General features: G+C 37.1%; 3 protein-coding genes across 11 annotated transcripts in view; 1 reads left to right on the top strand and 2 right to left on the bottom strand.

Moving 5' to 3' along the window:
• Positions 1–27,411, top strand: part of caska (calcium/calmodulin-dependent serine protein kinase a) — a 182,161-nt gene that overhangs the window by 103,351 nt on the left and 51,399 nt on the right. For all 8 annotated transcript variants that reach the window (XM_073812035.1, XM_065251872.2, XM_065251875.2 and 5 more), the window contains exons 3-5: positions 8,714–8,819; positions 12,085–12,162; positions 12,781–12,853. In XM_073812035.1, coding sequence (XP_073668136.1) covers positions 8,714–8,819; positions 12,085–12,162; positions 12,781–12,853 — 257 coding nt within the window. The remainder of the gene's footprint in view (positions 1–8,713; positions 8,820–12,084; positions 12,163–12,780; positions 12,854–27,411) is intronic.
• Positions 14,674–22,076, bottom strand: LOC135733067 (probable G-protein coupled receptor 82). Of its 2 annotated transcripts, none has more exons than XM_065251382.1 (2): positions 21,973–22,076; positions 14,674–16,756 (listed from the first exon to the last, which is right to left on the bottom strand). In XM_065251382.1, the coding sequence occupies exon 2, from the start codon at positions 16,747–16,749 to the stop codon at positions 15,646–15,648; it is 1,104 nt and encodes a 367-aa protein (XP_065107454.1). In that variant the 5' UTR covers positions 16,750–16,756; positions 21,973–22,076; the 3' UTR covers positions 14,674–15,645. The 2 variants fall into 2 exon arrangements, with proteins under 2 accessions (XP_065107454.1, XP_065107455.1); XM_065251383.1 differs by having other exon boundaries at positions 14,674–16,753; positions 21,973–22,036.
• gpr82 (G protein-coupled receptor 82) overlaps positions 26,858–27,411 on the bottom strand; it is a 2,684-nt gene continuing 2,130 nt past the window's right edge. The window contains exon 2 of the mRNA XM_065251381.2: positions 26,858–27,411. This exon is cut by the window's right edge and continues 1,232 nt beyond it. The gene's annotated coding sequence lies outside the window, so the exon portion shown is untranslated.

Genomic DNA, 27,411 nt, shown 5'->3' on the forward strand with positions numbered 1-27,411 from the left:
CTTGTAAATAGGGTTGGTCCCAGTTTGTATGCTTATTAACCAGAAATGTCGAAAGCTAGCTAAAAAAGTCAGTTTCCAGCTAATTGGCTCACTTTACAAATTTTTAGTAGTCAGGATGCGTAGGTTTCTTTAGCAAGCATACTGTACCAGAAAAACAGTTCCTGTGTTGATATAACAAACTCTTCAGTTTAAACTTCACTGAACTTGTCAAAGTCTTGTGGGATCAAATGTTTGGAAAAAGTTTTGAGTCTTGTTTGATGCAGTTAGTATTGAGATTTCCAAGTGCATGAATGCACTGCGTTATTTGTTTTCTGTTTATCTCTGCAAGAACTGATGCTTGTGTATTTACAGGCTGGAAAGTTGATTTTGAATTGCAATTGTGAATTGATTACACATTTTATAAGCATATCTATCTTCTACAAAGGCTTGTTTACTGTAATGTTTTTAATGAAAAAGTTTAGCATGAAAATCCATCTCTTTAACAGTGTCCATAAGTCAAAATGCATGAAATCCCATGAAAACAGACTGTTGGGGGTTGTTTGACATGCACATGTCTTTTCTCTTGAAGTGAGCCACACTTTATGCTTAAAGACCAAAGTCTTGCTCAGCTAGAATAGCTTGCGATTGACTGACTTTTTAACACTGGGCCTGTTAGTTGAGTTAGCTGTCAGTGCATGCCAAGCCCTCCTATGTAACCTCTCTGAAGGTGGTCTTAAGTGCACAGCATGTGTAGCTCAGACCACTGCTGACTTTAAATGTCTCCAGCTCTCCTCTCTTGACTTCTGTCTCACATTAGCATTCCTCCGATGTGTGCCGTGTTGTCTGCATTTCGACTTAGACTATGTCTCTTTGATTTTAAGCTGAAAAATATGCTCAAGGAGTACTAAACTTTGTAAAGGAGGAGTTGGTCGGGACACATGGATGCTCAGTATTGATATTATTGCAAATATTTAGTTTGGTGTGTAGTGTGTATATTTAGTGTGTAGTTAATTATGTGTGTACAGTAAACATATTGAGATGTTTTATTTACTTTTTTCTACTTTATGACCTGCTTTTGACTTCAGTGCTCTGCCTTATATTCTGCACTTGTTCTGAATTTAGATTTTGGTCAAATTTGTCCTAAAAACAATACAGTACATTTTGCCTGAAAGACCCCAGTAGAAAGCGAATCAATATCTTTGAATATTTTGGAGGAAAGTGTAATTGATATTGATTAATGGTGACAGAATATTCTATATATTATATATCAAAAATTATTATGATGTTTAAGTTACCACATTAGCTTCTTGTTTAAAGGAATATATATGTTTTATAACGTTAGGATGTTTTTACGATGATTTTCTTTAAAAACAAAAATATATCGTAAAAACTATGTTAAATCACCCAGCCCTAGTGGTTTCCACGTTTAATGTCAGGTTTACATTACATGGGTCTCGTACAAACTGCAAACTTTCGGGAGTGACAACCGCATTTAAATGTGGGGGTGAATCTCCTAAATGTTCGTTTCATGTCTGTACGGAACAAGACTCACTCCTGAAAATGTGATGATTGACACAGAAATAACCGTAGCAACGTTCTGCCGTCTCGCGTGCTTACTGTATCACTCACAGCTTTGACCAAAATAATTTAACAGCATTGTCTTTTGCAATAAACCTCCGTCTTGGGGTTGTGTATTGCACGCTTTTGTGAGTCTGCTTCATAGTGCGCGTTCTTGCAGTGTTGCCAGGTCCACGTCTTTTTTGTACGTAAATACCGTTTTGGTGCTTAAAGGTTCTCTAAGCGAATTCACGCGTTTTAGACCATAAAACATTTTTTGTTACATACAGCACACATCTCCTCACTATCTGCTTGCTACCAGTGACCGCTGATCAAACTGTAAAAAAACGCGATCTCTGTAGACAGCCCAGGCTCTACAAACTTCAATATACACACACTGGCCAAACCTGCACCACGAAACAAAACAAAGTTTTACAGCCAATAAACGCCAAGAAGGATTTGGGGGTGGGGGTCGGTCGCGTTCACGAAAGCACGGAAGGGAGGGGGAGGGGGAGGAGTTAGCTACGCACCATTTGTTTGAAAACAGTTCAAATATCAACAACAAGTGACGTCGAATATATTCGCTTAGAGAGCCTTTAACCGTTTATGGCTTTTGGCTCATGAAGCAATCAAGTTTTTGGTGTTAATAAAGTGTGAAGGTGCCGGTCCCAACATTTTGATCTTTGAGGTAAAGCATTTAGATTTATTTTGGTTTATTATTTAATTTTTTTTGTTTGCTGTTTTTTTGTAGTGCAAGATTTGGCAACACTAGTCAGCAAACGCTTGTGCCCCTGTCATTTTCTGAACCGCACATACAGAAGACTTTTTCCCCTTCTAGGAATTTATTTTTTTCAGAAGAGAGACCTGTCCGGTTTATGATGCACGTTTAAACACTTTATTAACTACTAGTTGTTCATTTCGGTTATGTACACACTAAGCAGAGTTTCAGTAATTGCGGTTGTAGAATGCACTTGTTAGTCCCGTAAATTACTGAACTGTATGTGTGTGTACAGAACAGGATTAAGCATTAAGGTAAAGTGTCAACCGAATTAATATGCATGCAGTGTACGGGACCATTGTGAGAAAAGGTAGAAGTATAGTCCCATTTTTACAAATATGTTTGGGTCCACTTTAAGTGCATTGCCAGATTTTTGTAACCGTGTGTACTTTGTATACGTAGGTCATGCATGTTTAGGGAAATGTAGTTTGTAGCCCAGTAGATGCGTTGCATTTTGTCGCAGTGCACATGCGTTGGACATCTGTGTACACCTGCTAGTCAAATAAACTATGCTTTGCAATGCTGTGTGTTCGACCCTGCACATACATGTGCATAAATGTAAAAACCAGACTATACTCCGGACTTAAGGGAACAGTAAATCAAATTTGTTAACGTGAACTGTGCTCAGAACCATCAGAAACTCCATGATTTTGTAGGTACTACTATTTTGTGTTTCTCCATTGTCAATGTTTTAGTTCATTTGATGTAATTCAGGGTGGCTTTAATAAAAGACGGCTGTATACGCATTGTCCTACTTTGGGTCCTTTATACAGTGCTGCTGCCATTTATAACAAAAACTACATTGATGAGAGGGAGGGTGTTTGCCAGCCTGAGCAAACAGTGCCTTTTCATTAATCATTGTGTGTGTATGTGTGTTTGTACCTGCGTGTGTGTGTGGGTGTATTTGTACCTGCGTGAGTGTGTGTCTGTGTGTGTGTAATTAGTTTTAAGTTCAAGAGCTTTGTCCACCTTAAAAGGTTTTAATGTCGTTTTTATGGCTCCCAGGAAGACATTGTGAAGCCATAAAATGCATCCCGGGACATAAAGCCCTGTGCTTATATGTTCTCCAGCAAATGATTTTCTGTAATTCTCTCTGTTCCCCTTATCTCTGAATCTGATAGAGAGATTGCATACATGTTGTCTTTTTAGAGGTCTCATGATTCCTATTGTTCTTTCAATTTGTAAATTAGCAATTGTGAGAGCATAATTAAACTCATTCTTTACCAGGTAACTTGTGCGTTTCTACTAACTAATATACAGTAATGGTCTGTGCATTGATGTGGATGCTTGTATTCATGGAGTGATATTCACATGCACTTTTTCTTTCATGGCTCTGCTGTGTTCATCTCAGTCCTGTTTATTTACAGCGTCAGGTTGACTGATTGTTTCCATATTCTCTTTAGTGCCTCTGTGTCTCATATGTGCTATATTGCAGTGGGAGGACATTAAATGTTAAAGCAGTTAAAAGAGAAAAGTGTTCTGCAAAACGTTCATATTGATAATGTGCCCTGATGGAATCGGGATATGCCCAGAATAGCAATGAACAATATCTGCTGAAGCACAGTCTGATGACTTTAACAGAAATTCTGAAATAAATATGGATGGGCTTGTGTCTAAAGATTAGAAGCTCAGTAATTTATATAACAATTCCAGTTGTGTTAATATGCCAAACTTGAGGTGCTTCACTATACGTCAGTTGAAGCATTGCATGCATTACTGTGAAATGAGAGTTTGAGTAACATGATGTCACATAAATCCATTGTTCACCATCCTTACGCTAACTGCAAGGCCACGGGTTCATCATACTGCTCCTACTGCTCAGTACGAACTGAACAAACACATAGGGCACAGTGGAAAAAAGAGTGCTGGCAGACAGCAGAAGGTCAGCAGTGTGTGTGGTTATGTTATCTGTCAGTTGGCATGAAAGGGATCATGCAGGTGTTGGACGCCTGCCGTCAGCTTAGCCCTTCTGGTCTTCCTTTTGCAACAACCCAACCTGTTTTATCTGAAATGACTGCACCCTCAACATAAAACCCGTAAAATCACTAAGATTTTAGATGGGCGGCTGTGTGTTGTTTCAGATTTGGCCTCTTTAGGCACTGATACTCATGGGAATGTCCTGAGGGAGGATCCATAAGAGGAAGCTTGATGTAGATAGTGAGTGGGAATGTTAGCCAAATATCCAAGCCAAGCGTCTCTCTTCTCATCCTCTGCTTGTCAAGCTTTTCTCATTAGACACTCCAGTTACATCTAAGTTACCATGATTAACAGATGCACATCAGCTCGGTAGTCTAATTATAGTTGTGTGATGTACAACCAATATAAGAATCAAAGATCATTCAGTTAATTGGTGCATTAATATAGAAATCCATTTATGAAAGGTAAATATGATTTATCTGAGCAGATGTATAGAGCCCAAATAATTAAGTAAATAACTGAAACTTGGTAATAGGGCTGCACTATTAATAAAAAAAATCACAATCTCGAATTAAATATCGCTATAATTAAGGATCACATTCCTTAATTATAGCGATTCATCTCTGTCTGTTAAACCTTCGACAGAAATCATACTGGAACATCATATGCGGATCATATGCGTGGGCGCTGTTGCGGAGTCGGAGAGAGCTGCCATCATGTAAAGGGCGATTTTTAAACACCGCATTGCAATGACAATTGTTTATTGGTTTACTCTTTAAACACCGCATTTAAATTGCGGATGAAGCACACGTTCATTGTGTTTGCTTTGACGAATAATGCGCAAGTGGTGCATTTAAAGCACGGATAAAGCTCACGTTGACGAGTTCATTGTGCTTTGCTTTGAAGGATGCACACGCGGCGTGGATGAACCAATTAAGCAGTTTCAAAGAGATAGCTGCAATTCGTTTCGTTTCCTTTTTTTTTAAGAACTATTAAATTTATTTTATTTTGTTTAGTTGGCATTTAGAATCATGGAAGAATCGTGATCTTCATTTGAAATGAAAAAGATTGTGATTGAATTTTTTTTCCAGAATAGTAAAGCCCTAATTGGTAAACTTTGTTCATGTCCATACTATCTGTGGTAAACTATACTTGTGGTTACTTTGCTGTGCCACCACACTGGCACCTTAAATGTAAAAAAACAATGACATTATCCATATCCTTATAATCCTAAAATCTTATATGTGTTTAAGAATTGTCCTTACACTGTCATGGGTCACTGTAACTCATCTCATTTATTGTATACATTTTTTTTTTTTTAATTGTACTTATTTGTCCCTGTAAATGCTCTTAAAGAGACTTTTGCAACTATAACTTAAAATCACATCTGTGATTGCAATGTGTGCTTATTTACTTGAAATAAAATCCAAGCATTTATAAGTGCATAAATTACACAAGACAACATCAGGGCTGGACAATCTGACTGCTACTTAAAATGTTGTCCCTTTTGAAATGCAGTTGCTCCTTATTGAAAACTAACAAATTCTGAAAATTGTCTTATCTAACAAGGGCACTTTAAAGAGGACATACAATATCACGGAAATCAGACTTTTTCCATGTTTAAGTGCTATAATTGGGTCCCCAGTGCTTGTATCAACCTAGAAAATGTGAAAAAGATCAACCTAGTAATTTAGTTTTTGTAAACCATCCTCTGCAAGCATGTGAAAAAAATAGGTCATTAAAATTTGGTTCTTCTGGTGATGTCAGAAGGGGTTAACACCACCCCTTTATCTGCACTATCCAACCACAGAACTGCCATTTAGTGCAGATATCAGCTCATTTGGAAGATATCAAACTTTACATATAACTGCAGACACCAAAGATTTATTTGAAAATCTTGTGAAATGTCCCCTTTGAATGCATTTGGCCTTACAAAATACTGTATGCAACCTAGTTAATACTGGGCATGACAAAAAGTACAACTTGGCACCTACCAAGTTCATTTTAGCTCCTCAGAGGTACGTATTGGTACCTCAAAGATACATACAGTATGGCTACCAAAAATACATACATGTGTTACATTCAAGCTCAAACTGTCTGTCAACAATCCCAGTTATCTTATTGACATGTAAACAGACACCCTGTTTTGTAATACTGATACCAGTGTTGTTATGTTTCAGGATCTTAGCTATTTCTGCAAGTAGTGGAGTACAAATATGGCCCTCTAGTGGTTCATGTAACTGCCTTTGTGGCTTTATTCAGTGATTTTTAGATGACTTTTTTTACAAGCTTTTCAAGCTTTATACCGCTGCTGCTCTTATTCTGCATCATACCACATTAACTCTGTTTAACCTTTCTAGACTGTAAAAAATTGCTTTAATTATGCAGCTGGTTGCCTGTAACTTACTGTAGAAGTTAAAGGGTGAAAATGTTTTATGTTCATTTAACTTTGAACAAACTGTTGCCAGTAAATAACATAAATGTATCTACAGTAAGTTACTGGCAGCTAGTTGCCAGTAATACCCAGTAATACTGTAATTTCTACAGAAATGTTTTACAGTGTAAGAAATTGTCATTACCCCAAACATAAAGACGAGTGAACCAGGGATCTCTAAATGACAACAAACTATTAGATCCTATAGGCAGCCTATAAACACGTGCCTGTTTTTGTGTTCTGGAAATACTGTAGCAATTTCAAATATTACATATGTGTGTGGTCTGTGTAGCCTCACTGTAATCTGCAGTGGTGAACAGTAAGCAGCTGTCCAAGGTGTTTCCCCTCTCTTGAATGCTATGACTTGCCAACTGGGTCACATCTGCTGAAAGCAAGTCAGGAAGGCGGGACTTTTCTTTAGAGATGATGTAAGTGAGATTGAAAGAATAAATAGGAGGAGTTTATCAAAGAAGAGCTGAGGTGCAATGCATTCATCATAAGAGGATTTGGGAATACATAACCCTCAAACAATATACCGTGTTTTCTAATGCAAATTGGTACTACTCGGAGTCATTCAGGTGTTGAGCTGACAATAAGCTGTGCTGCTTGTTTGGCAACACAAATTTGACTCCTGGCTTTTGTCACTTATGATATTCCCTTTCCAATTATTTCCTGTTTTGTTTGTATTAAACGAAGTCAGAGTTCACAGTTGACATTTTAAATAGCTATAAATTTGATATTGAATAAATATAACATAAAAAACGTCTTGTGTTCAGACACACTGCTTACATCATTCGGTATTTCCATTCATTTTAAGCTAAGTGTAGCTCTACAGCCCCTCCAAGTGTTTGATAGTGGAACTTACTGTTGAATTATTCAGTGTATTGAATCATTCAGTAAAATGCTGTAGAAGGCGTGCTTACATTATCTATTCTTTCTGGTTGAATACCTCTTTTTGATCAACTGTTTATTATTTGTTAATTAGCCAAATGTTTAAGACAGACTGGGCATACAGTACTTGCTCTTGAAGAAGAACAACACAACACTACACAATAAGACCGGATAACATGTGCTGCTTATGGCACCTTCAGAGAAGTTCAGAAGAAGTGAAAGTCTTACACCAAACAGAGATCAAATAGTGTTTCTATCTTACATTTCTAAAAAAGCACTGAAGTCAAATTAAACTGAAGTGTGCGTTTACTGAGAAAAGGTTTCAGCATAATTTTGCATTGATTCACACTATACATCTGCTTTTATAAGCAATTGCTTTTGCTATTTTCCCATGACTGTGCTATTCTTGAATGCCAGCACTGTTAGTTCTTAAAGGGAAGTATGCAGTAGGCATGGGCCGGTATGAGATTCTGGCGGTATGATAACCGTAAACAAAAATACCACAGTGTTGCGGTATTGCCATTATCACACTAAAATGTGTTATTTTCAAATGTCTGCATATAAAAACATCAACTTTTCAATTGGACACAATACAATTTATTTTTAAGCAACATACAACGTTTATGCCAGGAAAAAAATGTGTAATTGAAATGTAAACATGAATTCAATTACATGATTTAATTCATTTTGTGTAAGCAGTTCATATATTGAAAACGGTATCACAGAAAATATTACCGGTTTTGAAACCTTGACTCTTTAAAACCTCAGTATACCTTGAAACCGGTTATCGGCCCATGCCTAGTATGCAGTGCTTTCACCTCACAGATGTGTAACTTTGCAGTCACACACAATTAGCCTATTTTGCAGAAATAGTTTTTTTCCGAATAAGCATATAAAATAAGTGCTTCTGTTTTATGTTGAAGTTGAAAATGAGTAGGCTACATTATTTCTGAAATTAGGATTTATCTACAAATTGATTCTCAGAAAATGCATGTTGTGCTACAATGCAGACTCTTCTTTGGATAAAGGCAATGGTACAGGACATTGCGTTAAAAAAAAACTGGTCATGTTTTATTGTCAGTCACGTAGGGTGGCATCGCCTCTGTTTCTCAGTTGGTTCTTGTGTGAAACTGAAAATTGTCTTTCTTTTCCTGTAGATCTGAAAAGGGAAGCAAGCATCTGCCACATGCTGAAACATCCCCACATAGTGGAGCTCCTGGAAACCTACAGTTCTGATGGAATGCTCTACATGGTCTTTGAGTTGTAAGTTAGCACATGTTTGGCAATGTAAAACAGAACTTCAAGGTACTCAAATCTTTTGTAGAAACTGATAACCTATAAAGATTTAAGTAAACCAACTCAACATTTTTAAGTAACTAATATTTATAAATTTCTATTAATCAAATTTAAAAGTTTATATTTTATTGTATTTAATATTTAAGCACACTTTTCTTAAGTAGTGTTTGTCATACTTTTTGTTTATAAGTCACAGAAACACACAATGTGACTCATGTGCATGTAAGTGTGAAGAAACTGAGCTCAGTGGTGCAGTTGACTTTACACAGTTATTGTTTACATGATAAAGATATAACACATATCCGACCACATCCGAGAGCAGCACAAATTAGTTCAGGGTGGCAAATAAGCAGAGCTGATCTTGGGTTCAGCACCACGGACATCGCAGCATAAAATTTGGGGGGTGTAATCTCAGCTTGGCAAACAATATTTTTGAATATGTTATATTTACATTGTTAAAACAATCCTCTGCATTGTATCATGCACTCTCTGTGATGCCTCTATATTTTACAACAATTTCATCCATTTCAAGCACAAAATTATTTAAGAGATGCTTTTTTTGGTGTTAAAAATTCCGCAAATACCAGTCATAACACACATGCAAACATTAGTAAAAGAGAAAATTGTTTTAAAAGTTGACTTTATCAACATTTTCAACACAGCTACCAAACCTGTGTACTATAGTGGAGTGAAAAAAAGACATTAGAAGATGGACCAATATAAAGTGGCCAGATATATATACTATTACTATTATACACTCACCTAAAGGATTATTAGGAACACCTGTTCAATTTCTCATTAATGCAATTATCTAATCTACCTACATGGCAGTTGCTTCCATGCATTTAGGGATGTGGTCCTGGTCAAGACAATCTCCTGAACTCCAAACTGAATGTCAGAATGGGAAAGAAAGGTGATTTAAGCAATTTTGAGCGTGGCATGGTTGTTGGTGCTAGACAGGCCGGTCTGAGTATTTCACAATCTGCTCAGTCACTGGGATTTTCACGCACAACCATTTCTAGGGTTTACAAAGAATGGTGTGAAAAAGGAAAAACATCCAGTGTGCTGCAGTCCTGTGGGCGAAAATGCCTTGTTGATGCTAAAGGTCAGAGGAGAATAGGCCGACTGATTCAAGCTGATAGATGAGCAACTTTGACTGAAATAACAACTCGTTACAACCGAGGTATGCAGCAAAGCATTTGTGAAGCCACAACAAGCACAAACTTGAGGCGGATGGGCTACAACAGCAGATACCCCACTGGGTACCACTCATCTCCACTACAAATAGGAATAAGAGGCTACCATTTGCACAAGCTCACCAAAATTGGACAGTTGAAGACTGGTCGGATGAGTCTCGATTTCTGTTAGACATTCAGATGGTAGAGTCAGAATTTGGCGTAAACAGAATGAGAACATGGATCCATCATGCCTTGTTACCACTGTGCAGGCTGGTGGTGGTGGTGTAATGGTGTGGGGGATGTTTTCTTGGCACACTTTAGGCCCCTTAGTGCCAATTGGGCATTGTTTAAATGCCACAGCCTGCCTGAGCATTGTTTCTGACCATGTCCATCCCTTTATGACCACCATGTACCCATCCTCTGATGGCTACTTCCAGCAGGATAATGCACCATGTCACAAAGCTCGAATCATTTTAAATTGGTTTCTTAAACATGACAATGAGTTCACTGTACTAAAATGGCCCCCACAGTCACCAGATCTCAACCAAATAGAGCATCTTTAGGATGTGGTGGAACGGGAGCTTTGTGCCCTGGATGTGCATCCCACAAATCTCCATCAACTGCCAGATGCTATCCTATTGATATGGGCCAACATTTCTAAACAATGCTTTCAGCACCTTGTTGAATCAATGACACGTAGAATTAAGGCAGTTCTGAAGGTGACAGGGGGTCAAACACAGTATTAGTATGGTGTTCCTAATAATCCTTTAGGTGAGTGTATAATATTAGTATATTAGTGCAACCAAACGCAACAACCAGACATTTTGATGCTGGGAAACCGTTTATAAGTTGCTGACACGTTAGAACCACTGGGGAACAACACCACTTCCGTTGCTTAAATGCGTGCGCAGGCTATTTGATCATGTGGGCTGTAAAAGGGTCTATAAGGTCAGTCACAAAAATAACTAGACTACACCTTTTCAGCACTAATTATCCACTGCGAATCTTTAGTAGTAAATCCAGATAGTCATTATTTAACTCCAAAATGATGGTTTGTGCTGGTGCAAGCTGTTAGTATATCTACCCCAAAATATCATGCAAAGCATGCTGAAAAGTGGAAATCCTCCTCAACCAATCATGCTGATTTAATGTTAAACTGAAGTAAATTTACAGTGCCAGAATCTTTCTTTGCTTAAGAGGCAGATGAACGCCAAAAACCTCATCACAACCACCAGAAGTTTGTAAAAGTTGTTAAAATGAGGCTGTTTTATTGAAATTACTCCGTTTGGAAGTTATAAATAAAATTTAGCGAAGTTCTTGAATTCATTTCATTTGAGTTTGTGGAACTGAAAGCTGTGAAATCGTTGAACACACATAAAATTTTTAAGTTGAATAAAACATTCACTGGTTTGAGTACAGTTCACTCATTTTATTTGATTAAATTGTACTATTCGTGTTTACAGTGTGTGTCTGGTGTGTTTTTTTATTTAATCTATCCCAAAACTGTACACAAGACCCTTTTTATTGTTTCTTCCGGGATAATTTTATATAGCTGGTCTACAGACACACATGCACTTGAGTAATCAAAATGTAGTAAGGTACTTCACATTAGATGGTTCCTCTTCGTACAGTACAACTGAAAGTTTGGCAAACCTATGTGGCTTTTACTGTATTTATTGCCTAATAATGATAGTGGACTATACTGGGAAGTCAGTAAACTCGAGAGTATGCATGACCATGCTATTCTTCTTCCTGAGGAAACCAATGTCTGTTGGTTTCTCAGCAGTTTTGTGGAAATTACGTAACTTTTTTAATACCCTAAATGTTAAATGCTCTATATTCTTATTTGAAGTTCAGAGCTTTTCCAGCAGCGTAAGTTTTCTTTTTAGAGACCACAGTTGACACAAAAGCAGGGTCTTCCAGATCTGTGCAGCAGATCTCTTACGTATGGCCCTAGATTGACAGCATAAATAAAATCAAGCCTTTCAATTTGTTTCTCAAATCTTAGTTATGCATGTATTTTTATTTGGCTGATGAGTTTTTTTGTCTTTCAGTATGGATGGAGCAGACCTCTGCTTTGAGATCGTGAAGAGAGCAGATGCTGGGTTTGTTTACAGTGAAGCAGTAGCCAGGTAAACTCATGCATTGCTTAAAGGAATAGTTCACCCAAAAATAAAAATTACCCCATCCGAGAGAGATTCTGAGGGTAATTGAGACAATTTTGTAAGAAAAAAATATACATATTTAAAAGTTAACAATCGAAAATAACTAGCCTCCATCAGAGGCCGATGCCTAAGATCTATTGAGGTCATGGGGTAATTTTCATTTTCAGGTGAGCATTTATATAAAAAGTGGAAATTTTGGCCAATAAATGTCTAACATAAAGGTTTGCTGACTGACTACAATCAGTTTACCGCTTCTACATTTTGGGATTGGGATTCGTACATACTATAATAAGATCACATGTCACATCTAATAGAAGTGTAATATAACTGTTCTTACTGAGAGCGAGTGTTTCGTGTCTGTTCTGCTGTTTGGTATTCTGCTGTGATATAAGGATGACAGTGAGTGATGGCATTTTCATTGAATCCCTTCACAAGTACCTTTTTTGTCGGCGCTGTGTTTTTTGAATGTCTCCTACCTACTAATCTAACAGTGTCTGGAGGAAGAAATTGAATAACCTGAATTTTCCTTTCCATTCAGGAGCAGAACAGTCAAGTCAACTTCTCTTTATCTCTGCTTTTTTTTAGTCACTATATGAGACAGATCCTAGAGGCCTTACGGTACTGCCATGACAACAACATCATTCATCGAGATGTGAAGGTAAGCTGTGATTTGTTTGGCAAAATATGTGCTGTCTGATGCTGTTAAACGGATAGTTCACACAGAAATGAAAATTGCCCCATGATGTATATCCACCCTTGATGTACAGCAGGGAAAAAAGTATTTGACACATTAGCATTTTTATCAGTAAGGGGATTTCTGAATGGGCTGAATATCAATTAGTACGGTTTCTGTCTCAATACTGACAGATTTCAGGTGATCTCCTGGCTTTCTATGCCATTTTGCACCTTGTTCTCTTTGTGTGTTCAAAACTCATTCCCTGTCATTTCACTTTATTTATTATGACTCAACTTGTATACTTAAATGTTCTGATTTCTTTGTATGAATTCAAAATTTGGCTTGATGGCTACATTTGGTAGAAATTTTGTGTCAATAGCCTACTTAGAAATCTCCTTACTGATTAAAATGCTGATGTGTCAAATACTTATTTTCCCCGCTGTATATGATTATCTTTTCTTATAATATCACATCAGTTGCCATCATAAGGCCTTTATTAACCCCCTGAAGCTGTGTGGATTACCTTTGTGAAGAATGGATGGAAATTTTTGGGCTTCATATCAGAAGTCCAATAAACTACCATTATAAGACATTTTCTAATATAACTTAGATTGTGTTTGTTTGATAATCATATACATTGAAGATGGCTTAATAGTGTGTAAATCATGGGGTATTTTTTATTTTCGGGTGAACTATACCTTTAATGCTTGGTCTGTAATGCTATTAGTCTTTCATGTTCTTTGATGCTATAATGTAGGCAATTGATGAGTAATTTGTGCAAATTAAACAAATTGTGCAAATTAAGATAAATAATAAATTACAAAGGACTTATTATGTGATGATGCAATGACCTCATGGCTTATTGTTAACCATTCTGACATCGTTCATCCATGAAACGTTAAAAGCATATGCAGATTTCAGGGGCTTGATTTGACACATGAATTTGACATGTGAAAACTGAATCTACATTTAGGCACTGTGAAATTCAGCCTTGTGGTTTTTTGAACAGGCTGTTAATTCGGTGCAAAGGCTATTGGTTAGAGTATTTGGCCTCTGTGCTAGAAATAGTATGTCTCTGCAATGATCTCAGTTCTTATTTCTAGCACAGCAGAAATGAGTTTGTGGTGAATAATAAAGATACTAATGTATTGAAACTTGGAAACATATGATACGATTGAAAAAGTTTTATATACCAGGGCTCAACGCAAATATTTTTTTTGACTGGCCCGATTGGGCCAGTGGTTCAGATTTTCACTTGCCCTGCCAAAATTTTAACTGGCCCCAATAAAAAAAAATCAGTGTCACATATTTAATAATTCAAAAGTCAAATATAATTGTATACATATACAACAGACATGTTGCAATGAAAAATGCTCCCAACTTTTCTGCTTTACCTGTAAACCAACAGCAAATTGTGTAAAATAATGCATAGTTTCTTTCGTCGTGTTTTACACAAGTAAATGTCTGCTTCCGAGATGTTAAATAATATAATTGATGAAAATATATTTCAGTGACTGAGGGTGAAGCATTGGCCCGATCGGGCAAGTGACAATACTTTTTACTGGCCCGAACTTCTCTCACGCTTGCCCCGGGCCACTGGGCAGTCCTTTATGTTGAGCCCTGTATACAATACAGATTAATATATATTTAGTGATTTTTTTTGTGATCAGTGATTTTTCTAGTTTATAGATTATCGGTACGTAACAATATTTTGAGACCTAGAGAGCTAAGTGTTGAGTATTTTTCAGGTTTTTTGGTATACAGCTGCATTACACACACACATGTGCTGCAATAGCGTGGTTTATTATCTTCGTTTTTCAACACAGCTGCATTTCCTGTTGTGATGTAACCGTGACTTGGGTTCCTAGTGCTTCTATCAACATAGAAAATGTGAAAAAGAACAATCCAGTAACTAAGTTATAGTAAACCATTCTCTGCAAGCATGTGAAAATTTGGTAATTGAAATTTGGCTCTCCTTATGATGTCATGATGGAGAACTCTCATCTTGCACTTTGCTTTGTATAAGAGTGATGATGCTGACATTTGCCCTTGAAGTGCTTGACAGACTGTAATATTTACTGTAATGGCCTTTAATGGTGCTGTCATCCCAAAGGTGGATTAAACCTTCTTCATCATCATACATCATTATCTATGATGCTGTTTCTCTAACATATGCACATGTTGAAAGTAAAATGTCCCTGATTTATTTATTAGTGAATTACAAGTGCTGATTGTGTTGCTTACTTCCGTTCTCTGTTATAAGAATCAGGAACTGGACTTAAATAGAATATATTAGGAAATGATTTGAAGTAGGAAACAAAGCTTAGACTGTAAATTATACAAATAATCCTTTGTTTGACTTTTTTTTAGAAAGTAGATAACAGCAAAATAGTAATGAAAAGATACATCATTGTCATCAGGTCGGCTTGCCAAGCAGAAAAAAAACATACGTGTTGAGTGCTGCGAGTCAACCGCTTCTAACTTCGCTAACTGCAGCCAGTTAAAAGATAGCATGGCAGATGCAGGAGACACCACGTGAGCTGCTATTAACATCTCACTTTTTACAACTACTTATTTCATTTGCTTAAGAGTTATGAAAACAACATTTAAACATGACTTATTGGGGAATATCGTCTGACGGTAATAAAAGCTTGTTTTTAAGGTGCAAAGTACTGACAGGAATGTTCATCTGACAGGAAGGTTTTATCATTTGAAACTCCAGAATGCTACAGATATGTGTCGACATGTAATGTCTTCAGTTAATTTAGTAATGTCTACAGATCCCTGCTTGTTGCTTGAGAGAGTTGTCCTCCATTGGATTTGGATGAATGGCTCTCATGTGCGCTTGGGGATAATCTCAACAGGCCATTTGCATGCCTACGAAAGGTTTTGTCCAGCATGAAGTACATGACTGGATCTGTGCAACATCGCAGAGTCGCTAAACACAGAAGCATATTCTTAATCTCCACATGCACCGAAAGTGGATGGCAAGCATCACTTGGGAGTGACTCAGACAGAGATTGTTCCTTGACCATGTGAATGAAGATTGCTTTATAGATGTGATGCGGCAAAAGACAGACCACCAGCACCAGCTTGATGATCACGATATTCCGAAAAACTCTGGCGTAGACTCTCTGTGTATCAGAAATGGCCACGCTTTTTTTGGACCTCCAGATGTGCCTGATCACTGCCATGTAGGAGCCCAACACCAACAAGAAGAAGACGAAGAACAGCGAGACGGCCACTAAAGCAAAGACGTGAGATCCAGCTCCGCCCACCTCCACCGCAGCGCTGTAACACACTTTTCTAACATCCTCCACGTTCGCAGTCACCCTGACTGAGTATTGCACCACAAAGGGTATCACACAAAGTACAACAATAGCCCAGGTGACCAGACACAATGCGTGGGCCAATCTTGCATGCCGATTTCTACTGAGGAAGGCACGAGGTAGGACTTTAAGCCACCTGCTTGGGCGGTTGGCGTGTGAATGCTGAATCAACGAGGCAAAGCGACTCAGGGCCACCCAGCTTAGTATCATGACGCCAATGCAGATGTTGATGTGGAGCACAGGGGTTAAACCGTTGATTGCTATTTGGCACATGGTATTGTTTTTAGCCCACTTTCTTCCATTTGCATAGTATATAGCCAGAAATGGCATGGTTAGGCAGAGAATCAGGTTTGAGATCCCTAGGTTTATCAGGTATATGTGGGTAGATGTTTTGATGGCGATCTTTTTCATGAACACCCATAGAGATAGCGTGTTGCCAGGCAGTCCAATTAAAAACATCAGGGTGTACATAACAGGAAGGACTATACTTGTAGCGGACGTTTGGCACAGGTGAGAAATGTTGAACTCAGCCCGTGAGCTGTTTGCCATTGAGCTGCTGGAATAAAAAAAACAAAAGTTGTGAGAAGAAAAGAGTTTTTTATTTAGGGGTCAAGCAAATTCAATGATGCACATTGTAAGGTAATGTAATTGTACAGGACATTGTTTAGGTCCCTTGTATTTGTATCTAAAGAAGTGAAATCGGATCTGATTTATTAATACACCACCCAATTGCAGAAGCAAAGAAGTCATTTTCTCGGTAGAGAAACACTAGAAATGTTTTTGTGAAAGAGCTTTAACCTGGAACTAGGACAGGAAGGGCATCATCAGTTTAAAAAAGTCACACATTTGTAAATGCTACAGACCTTTTTGTGAAAATGAATTTTACAGCAGCAGCCTTGTTTGCCAACCTATTTACACTTGTACAGTGCAAGAACACAACTTCAATATTTAAAAACTTGTTTGCTGGAACTACACCACTATTTGTTTTTTTATGCTTAAAGAGCCAGTAAGATGATAATTTTAAGCATCCTATCACTATTTATAAGTCCCGGACAACAGGTTTAAATGCATGCAAGGTCAAAAAACACTGTAATTTTCTCAAAATATAAATGTAAAATTACCCCATTTCTCAGAGATCCCCAAACGATTCGTGTGAAGCCGTTCAACGACTCAGTCCGCCTAAACCCCACCTTTCAGTAGCCTACTCTGCTCTGATTGGTCAACTGACACAGTGTCTTTGCACAGTTCACAGATCAGTCTCACAGACCACAGATCGGTGGCACAGACCAACAACAGTGCAACATGTATTGACCTCGTGCTAACATGATTTACTGAGAAGACATTATCAACATCAATACACATCATTCATCATTAATCCAAACAATAACAACGACGATTGAAACTAACATTTTACACTTATTTAAGCATTTATGTAAACTAACCGGGTCATAACAAAACCGTAAATGAGCATGCGTTAGCCGTTTGCTAACGTGACTCTCTGACAGTAAATTAACAGTTTAAACACACAACATCATTCATCATTAATCCAAACAATACAAACGACGATTGAAACTAACAATTTTACACTCATTTAAGCATTTATGTAAACTAACCGGGTCATAGCAAAACCGCTTGCTATCGTGACTCTGACAGTATATAAGTTAGTTTAAACAACGATATCATTCATCATTAATCCAAGCAATAAAAACGAATATAGACATTTTACACTCTTTTAATCAAGTATGTAGCTATAATCATACATACAGGTTGTGGTTAGGAGACGCATGTTGTTCCAAATAAAGTGTGTACTGAACCATCTTTCATTGCCAAACGTCTAAATCCCTCCGTTAAAAATTAATTTTAACCACTGATTTTTCACAGCCAGACACATTTAGTATATCCCTCCTTGAAAAAGTCTTCTTTGCTAGTGAAAACAACCAAAGCTGAAAACACAGCGTGAGCTGATGTTTACACTCACACACTAACTAGCTGTGGGCGGGTCGTAGTTTTCGTTTCTCCAGGGCAAGGCTGTAGGCGGAGATAGTATCTCATGTGACGTGGATGCGTTCGTGTGACGTGGATAAAGACAGGCAGAAGATTCAATTCATATAACGACTCGTTTCAGCGATTCAGAGTCGACTCCCAGCTTTAGAAGCCAATAACTTTATTAATCGTGCACTTTTTGGTTCAACTACTTTACACGTTGTTTACATTGATGGACAGCTACACGACACACTGCAATAAAGGTTAGTTTCGATTTTGGATCTGTGTGGCTCTTTAATATGAATAATTTGTTTCCAGTGGATTGTAAAAAACAATGTTGGTTCAACTTAAAAAAAGTAAGTTACTCAAAAAATATTAGTTGACACAGTGTTTATACAACTTTTTTGATTCAACTAATATTTTTAATAGCCCTTTCACACAGAGATTACAGAAAATACATGGAACGTTTATTTTTTCAGGATCATTTGATATTTGGTTGATTCACACAGGCAATGATTTTCTGAATCTGTGCGTGCATTCACGTAAAGACACGTGACATATTGTTTGCACAGCGTCTGAAGTTTGCTAATTATCCGTGATTTCTCTCTCAAGAATCCATGCGCGTGCATTTTAGTTTATGATAAGACCATAAGAAGCGTGATGTGCTGTTCTGTAAATCAGGTGCGCCTTGTAAGTCAGTATGAATAAATTTTGACATTTATGAGGCAAGAGACAATATTTCCGTCTACAGCCGCAAGAGTCCGCTATATGCTGCTTCTGTATTTATATAATTCAATGAATTCAGTGATGCGGACGCTAGTTGGCTTGTTCAGTTTAGGGCTGTAGTCAACCAAAGAAATTCTTGTCCTGCGCAACGATTAGTCGACTAAAAATAAAAATAGACGTAATGTTTTGCATTTTGATTGAACATTTATTAAACAATTGTCATAGAGAATTTATAAAACAACATCGAAAAAACATCAATAATAATACATAAAATTATAATAATAATACAATTCTTTGAAAATTAAGTGATTTTTTTAAACTGCAAAGTATGGAGCTCTGTCCTGGGTCTATAGTGACAGTCACAATCTTGCACCTGACCACAACCGCACCCTACAAAAAATATAACAGCTAAAACTGCCAAATATTGAAAACTCCTAAAAGCTCTCGTTCATACAGGCTGTACATTCTTATTTACTTTGAAGTTATGGGTTGACTTTTGTCTAGCCGATCAAGGCGTTTTAAAACAAACACACACACAAAAAATAGCCTAAAAAACAATCCTAATAATAATAGGCTGTATAGTAGGACGGCCTATAGGTTTATTTTCGGTTTGTTACATTATTCGGAGGATATGAATCGGAGGACAAATGGCTCCTCAGTTTCGAAATGGTTTGGGCACAAGGTGATCGTGTTGAAAATAAAGGTGTTTGTCTAGCGTTAGAAGCTCATTTAAAACATTGCCGCAGCTCATTTAAGAAAATGAAAGCTCAGAAGAAACTCCGCTTTAGATTGAGGTAGTGCTAACATAAAGAAAGAAGATCATCATCACCATATCTGTTACCACTGAAATGTAGACGTAATGTATTTCCAAATATAAGCCCGTCGTATTTGGAATGTGGCCGAATAGACTACAACACGATAAAACTAATAGATAAAATGCATAAAAGACGCACCGGCCAAGGCGGGTCTAACTCACTGTGTGCCAGCCCTTGTCATCTTCTGGAATGAATGCAGCAAAGATATTTAATGCTAATGTATGAGGCATATGCTGAGTTTTATTAAGTTATGATGAGTTGCGTTCCAGATAACAATGTAATGCAAGTGAATGTGCCGTGCCGGCACCTCCATGCGCGGTTATTATATTGTCTGCTATATTTTAGAGATGCTCCGATCAGCATTTTTGGGGCCGATCACTGATTACCGATCACCAAGATCATGACCTGCGATCACAGAATGGCAGTGGAATGGGAATCTTTTATCTATAATCTAGCAGAGTTTACACCATTTGTAGAAATGAAACTAACTATAAATTAGGTATATTATTGTTTTAATAGAGAATCAAATAAATAAGCACAACAAATATTTATTCTTGCAAAGAAAAATGTAATATGCCTTTAAAAAGGTTTATGTCTGTTAAAAGTAATTAAAATAAAACACTTCACAGTCTTTACTGTATGAATTAAATATACACGCATTCGTATGAAGTACAACAGTTTTTCACTGATGAGCAGAGAGTAATTTTATTGAGAGATGAATTAGGATACTGTAGCTTTAAGACGTGGGAGAGATCGCTCTCTTCACGTGCACTGATGACCGGCTGCTGTGTATGCGTGCGGCGGGTGTCCGCAAACAAGAGCAGCTGTGAGGAAAATGAAATATTTATTAAAATTAAAATATAATTTATACAAAACGAAATTCACTTTAAAGAAATGCTTTCTATGAAGCAAAACTTAATTAAGTGGTAAAAATAATGTCTGAGGATTTACAAAAACAAAACTTAATCTGCAATTTACTTATAGCCTAAAAGACGTAAATGTTTATAATTTGGAACACACTCAGGAGAGACTTTCATTTTAATTATTTTATTACTGTATTTTATTTACTATTCGACTAGAATTTACAAAAAAATTGACTGTAGCGTTTACTTTTCGCAAACCTTGTGAGCAGGCGAACCCATACTCTGTGACCTTATTTTGTAAAATGCAGCCAGACAAAAGATTTAGATTTCTTGGACATTTTGCTGACTAAAGCCAAAACATGTAGCGTTTGAACTGAATGAATACAGCAAAACTACCTATATTCCTTACTAAGCCTGAAGCAGCAGTGCAGCCAGCCACAGGTGCGGTTCCAGAGTGTTCTATGTGGTGCGCTAAACTGGCGCTGTTACAAAATAGCCTAAATTAAAGCGTTTAAAGTTGGGGATAAAACATAGGCTAATTATATTTAGAATACAGTAATATGTAAATCAATGAAAATTTATATATTGGTGAAAATAAATAAATTATGCAACTGGTCGACCAATGAAAATATCAGTCGACAAAGATGGCATCGACCGAGATTAGTCGACTAAACGACTAAAGTTGACAGCCCTAGTTCAGTTAATTTAGACTATTAAACCTTCCAGGTAAGTTCTGCATGCTATGGTTTATCGTTTCAATAAATAATAATATTACTTTTAACATACAGACATCTATTCAGCCTGCTGTTCTGTCTGCTATTGTTTAATTGAATAACTTGACTTTCCAGATTAAATGTCTTTTCTTTAGCTTGGATTTTGTGAAATAATTTTCTAAATAAACGCGACGTATAGTCCACTGTGACATATATATGTTATTTAGTCTTAATGGCGCATTTTTTAATGATGCGGCGTGTGGTTTATAGTCCGGAAAGTACTGTATGTCCTGTTTATGGGAGTTACACATTAACATTAGAGCAACACAATCTCATTCATTTCTGTGGAAGCTTGACAACTTCCAGCGACACGAGTGAAAGTGACCGTTGCTGACTGGATGGGCATGTCCTGCGATGCAAGAAAGTTGCAAAGAATTTACTTCATGCAAATGAAAGTTATTTTCGTGGGCGACTATTAATTGAAGCGAAGCAGTGGAGCTCACGTCATCCTTTTCTCGTCAGTTGCTGGAGTGGATGATGGTACTCATTTGTTTATGACAACCAGATTTAGAAAACCTAATTTATAGAGACGGGCGACACACTGTGAGAAAGTCATTTGTCATCTGATTGAGGCGTAAGACTCTGAAATATTTTTAGAAATAGCACACTTACCTCTCTAAATGTAGTCGCTAGAAGTCCAAATGTCTATTTCTAAAGATGAACCTCTCTACACTGCGTGTCTAAAGGAAGTGAATGTCTGACCACAGAGGGTTTATTCTCCACTCTAAATGCTTCCTCTCAAACAGTTTAAAAACACATCTGATGAGGAATTGGGCGGGCTGTATTTCCAAAATATGTTTTTCATTATTTTGGGCATTTGCCTTGGTAGTACCTGATACCCTTTGCTGGAAATATTAGGGTATTTATTTGACAAGACAATTGTACAACATCTGGACCTTCAGAGAATTTACAGTAATGGTAGAAGTGTTTTAAATATTATAATAACAAAACATATTAAAACATCTATTTCATTTCTAATTTTAAAGCAGGTCCTACCTTGTTCGAGTCCCGACTGGCACAGGAGGTCTTTGAAGTTTGCATGTTTTCCCTGTGTCAGCATTGGTTTCTTCTGTTGTTCCGGTTTCCACAGAGTCCAAAAACATGTAGGCCTATGTTAGGTAAATTGGATATGCTAAATTGCCCCTTGGTATGTGTGAGAGAGTGAATAAAAAACGTGGATATTACTAAATACTGGGTCTCACCAGGAATATATCCATAGAAGTTAAATGGAAAAGGGAAAAGAAAAATGGAAAAGGAAGTTCTCTTGTAAACTAATATTTGGATTTCCTGCAAGTGTTAGGTGTTTAGAATAGTCTGCTGAGAGCCCCTTGTGGTTCAATAGACACACTGCAGTTAACAAGCAACTTTTGATCATGTATTTCCTTAGCTATCAATAGACCCTTTTCGAGCAGACATCACAGTTACGTCACTGCAAGCTGCACGCGCAATGTGGTTGCAGAAAAACAGTGGAAATGAATTACACACAAGTGAAACGAGCATGATAACTTACTAGAAAATGTCTTGTTGTGCTGTTGGGTGTCAGAATAGGAATGCCAAAAAAGATGGCCTTAATTTTTATACATAAGTGTTTATGGTTGCAATAAACCCTTAAATGGACAGACTGGAGTGATGAAATCATTTGGAAATATTTAATATTTAGAATAGAAAATAAGTAGAGAAGATGTCCGGTGTTCTGTCGAAGTCTGTTCCATCCATGTGTTTCTTATAGCGTTTTTATCATGTTACATTTATGATTTATTTAGAATTAATGCTTTTCTTATACTGAAAAAGCAGTAATATCACCATTTATTAATTATTTCATATTTTTTTGGTTCGTTTTGCATTATTTCTTTTTACCTTATATCTTAGCTTATGTCTTCTTACTGTTTAAATTTTTAATAAATATATAAATATAGCCCACACACACACACACACACACACACACACACACGCATGTTGGTGTATGTGGTTTACGGGGACATCTCCATAGACGCAATGCATTTTATACTGTCCAAACTGTTATATTCTTTTCCCCTTACCTACCCCAATCCCTAACCCCAATGTCACAAAAACCTGTTGCCAGTCTTTAATCTATGAAAAACTACCATTTTAGTATGTTTTTTTTAGCTTTTCCGTTTATGGGGACACTGTCTGTGTCCCCGTAAACCACCTTTATAGCATAATAAACATGTCATTATACACTATTCATGTCCTCGTAAACCACATAGACCAACCCACACACACACACACATGATGTAAGGTGTTATTAATATATAAACAGGCCTATGCATTTATATTTTATGTAAACATAATAGTTTTAGAACAAAAACGTAGGTTAATGAAGAAATAATAGAAAACAGGAAAATCATGAAATATTTAATAAATGGTATTATATAGAAAACATGATAGTGTTGCTTTTATATGTACTTTAGCTATTCATACTGTAAAAATATTTTTTGATTTACAAATAAAGAACAATACATATCAGTAGCCAAGACATTTAAACTTTTTTAACGTAACATGATTAAAACGCTAAAAGCAACATTACACTAAAGGGAAACATAGGGAATCAGTCTTCGACAGAACACCGGATCCATAACAATCACGGTTTAATGCAAGAACACTTCACACCACTACTCCAGAGCTGTCACTTTCTGCAACCAGTTTGGCTTTGCCCACAAAAAAACATCATCTCTGTTTGCAAACACGAAAATGGTCTATAACATTTATATTTATTCATTTTGTGGGATTTGATTACTATGTCAACTACAATATTTATTACCTTTGAAGGGTGAGAGAAGAGGTGCATATACGTAAAATAATAAAATATTATTACAAATAATGTACTAGTTCTAAAAAATATAATCATGGTCTTTTTAAATGCTATAGCAACGTACCTGAGACAATAATGTTATAAAATCAAGTTTACAGTTTAGACAAAGTTAGTAAGTTGATTGCATGCAAGATTTTTTATTATGCAAATACAAGCCTTTCTTGTATGTTAAATATGCAACAAGGTTACATTGATACATTATGTGTGTATGTACTGTACATATATATTTATATTTATTTTCTTATTTACAGAGTAAGCATCTACATACAGTACATGCATTTAGCAGGCACGTATTTTGCGGCGCAGTAATGCGACTTACTTAAAAGACTGTTAGTTCTTTGTGTTTGTCATTGAAGTTATTATTAGTGAATCTGTCATGCACACAATGTCTGTCATTTTTCTGCAGCACAACGTGCAATGCAAACTGATTATATACAGTACAAAATTAATAGAAAGTTAAAAAGTTTTTTTTAAGTCTGAAAACACTTCTGAGCATTGATCATCAAAAATGATCAAAACATGGTCCCTAGCTGTTACTTGGGCAGCACCTTTTTAAAAAGTACACCTCAAAGGTACATGTATTGGTACCAAAGAGTGCGTATTTGTAAGGCTGCACAATATTTTGTTTCAGCACCAACATCGCATTGACTTCTATAGTAATCTTTTATCCTACTATGAAAGTCAGTGGGGCCTCTGATAAGTTTGGTTACAACCATTGAAATGATGACACAATATTCATTTTTTGGGTGAACTATCCCTTTAACCTAAATACATACTTGTATTACAATCTAAGGGTTCTGCCCCAGTGACAGTTTGGGACCATTTTCTGACATTTTTTTCTGACAATGTTTACATGCACAGTCAGTCCGACTGAATTTAATCTGATGCACCCTAAACATTGCAACCTGAATAAACTATTTGTTCATATGTACATTCTATATAATCCAAACCGAACGTAAGCGGACAGCCAGTATTGCCAGATTTGCGTATCAAAACCATCATTTAAAACTAGCCCAAAAGCATCCCAATGACTATTCACAACCCAAATGCCAATAACTAATGAACAAAATCCTATAATCTTTATCCAGCAGAAAAAAAATACACTTGGAAACGGTTTAAACAGTAGCCCAAATCTGAACTCAAGGGCTTGGCAACGCTGCACACATCATCTCTCGCCGAGTTCACACTTTGTCTCTGAATAAATGTACAAAGTTAAAGCTGAGTTGAAAAAAGTTGTTCTTAAAGGGATAGTTCGGCCAAAGATGATAATAGTATAAAGCCCATGATTTACTCACCCCTAAGCTGTCTTAGATCCATATGTCCATCATTTTTCAGACAAACACATTTTCAGTTATTTTATAAAATGTTTTAGATCTTTCAGTTAATCAAATCTAAAGTTACGGGGTCTACGTCCTTCAAGTCAAAAAAATGTGCCCCCATCCTTCACAAAAGAAATCCAAACGGCTCCAGGATGTTAAACAAAGGCCTTCTAAGGGTAATTTGTGCCGTTTTAGTGTAGAAATATCCTAATTTAAAACTTTACAAATGAAAATAACTAGCTTCCGGTAACACCGCCATCTTAGACTCCTCTGTATTCAGGAGAGAGTATCAGCGTAGTGTACGCACTTTTCTTAGTGACGTATGACAAATTCGGAGGCTGTGGGCACAGAGCAGCAGCACAGAATCCTCGCTAAACTGCATACGATCTTATCTTGAATGTGACCGCGACTGAGATGGCGGTCTTACCGGAGCTAGTGATTTTCGTTTATACGGTTTTAAATGTGGATATTTCTACAACAACACCGCACGGATTACCCTCAGAAGACCTTTGTTTATCATCGTGGAGCCGTTTGGATTCACATTTTTTGGACTTGAAGGAGTGGACTCCATAACTTTACATATGATTAAAGGAACACGCCCAGATTTTGGGAATTTAGCTTATTCACCGTATCCCCCAGAGTTAGATAAGTCCATACATACCTTTCTCATCTCCGTGCATCCCGTAACTCTGTCTGACGCAGCCCCCGCTAGCTTAGCTTAGCACAAAGTCTAGAAGTGAATGGCTCCAGCTAGCAAACTAAAGCGATCTTTTAACAGTATACATACTGGGAACTATATTCTCAGAAGACGAAGCACTGCTACGTGGGCCGAGTGATTTAATCGCAGCACCCAGGAATCCCCGGGTGAGGAGCAGAGAGTTCGGTCAGAGTTGTGCAAATCACTCCGCCTATGTAGCAGTCCTTCCTCTTCTGAGAATATAGTTCCAAGTATGTATACTGTTAAAAGATCGTTGTGTCTCATGTCACCTTGTTATTTGTACACGGTGTAACTATACAAGTCACAACACATAAATAGGAAAATGTTCGCGTTATTTTGTCACTTATTGGGAGCAGTTTGCTAGCTGGAGCCATTCACTTCTAGTCTTTGTGCTAAGCTAAGCTAGCGGGGGCTGCGTCAGACAGAGTTACAGCATGCACAGAGATGAGAAAGGTATGTATGGACTTATCTTACTCTGGGGGATACGGTGCATAAGCTAAATTCCCAAAATCCGGGAGTGTTCCTTTAACTGAAAGATCTAAAACATTTTCTAAAATAACTGAAAATGTGATCGTCTGAAAAATGATGGATATATGCATCTCGGACAGCTTGAGGGTGAGTAATTCATGGGTTTAATATCATTTTTTGGCCGAACTATCTCTTTAAGACGTTTTCAGAAAACCCACTTTTTAAAAGGCACAATGCTATTTTATTGCTTATTTATGTAATTTTATGAAAGACATAAACACTGCAGAATGTACAGCACGTGACCCCATTACGGTAATAATGCATGTTGCCATCGCCTTGCTTTTGTATGTTTCTGTGACGAGAATCAGGTCATATGTAAATATGAGGGAAGTATAATATGTGAACACAATTCTTTTGCGCATGTGCACAAGGTATTTTTTGCGTCCGATTGAGAAAATACTATGCTTTTACATGCATACTTTTGTCCAGATGATCGGATCACAGATTAGGCTACACCACCCCTTTCAATACCAGTGAAATTGGCATCTGTTCGATCTTAATCTAAACGTTTAAGGTGTTTTACATGAAGGCTTTTCAATCCGATTGAGCCATCAATCCGATTACAAACTCATTATTTAGTTGCATGTAAACGTAACTAATTTACAGTATTAAGGCTGACAGCAAGCAAATTTGGTTTTCAGATTCATGCCTTT

The sequence above is a fragment of the Paramisgurnus dabryanus genome, chromosome 15 (assembly GCF_030506205.2).
Source record: "Paramisgurnus dabryanus chromosome 15, PD_genome_1.1, whole genome shotgun sequence".
NCBI classification, from domain to species: Eukaryota; Metazoa; Chordata; class Actinopteri; order Cypriniformes; family Cobitidae; genus Paramisgurnus; species Paramisgurnus dabryanus.

Excerpts from the sequence above, each read along its gene's own strand:
- LOC135733067 (XM_065251382.1), bottom strand. The coding sequence starts at position 16,749 with ATGGCAAACAGCTCACGGGCTGAGTTCAACATTTCTCACCTGTGCCAA.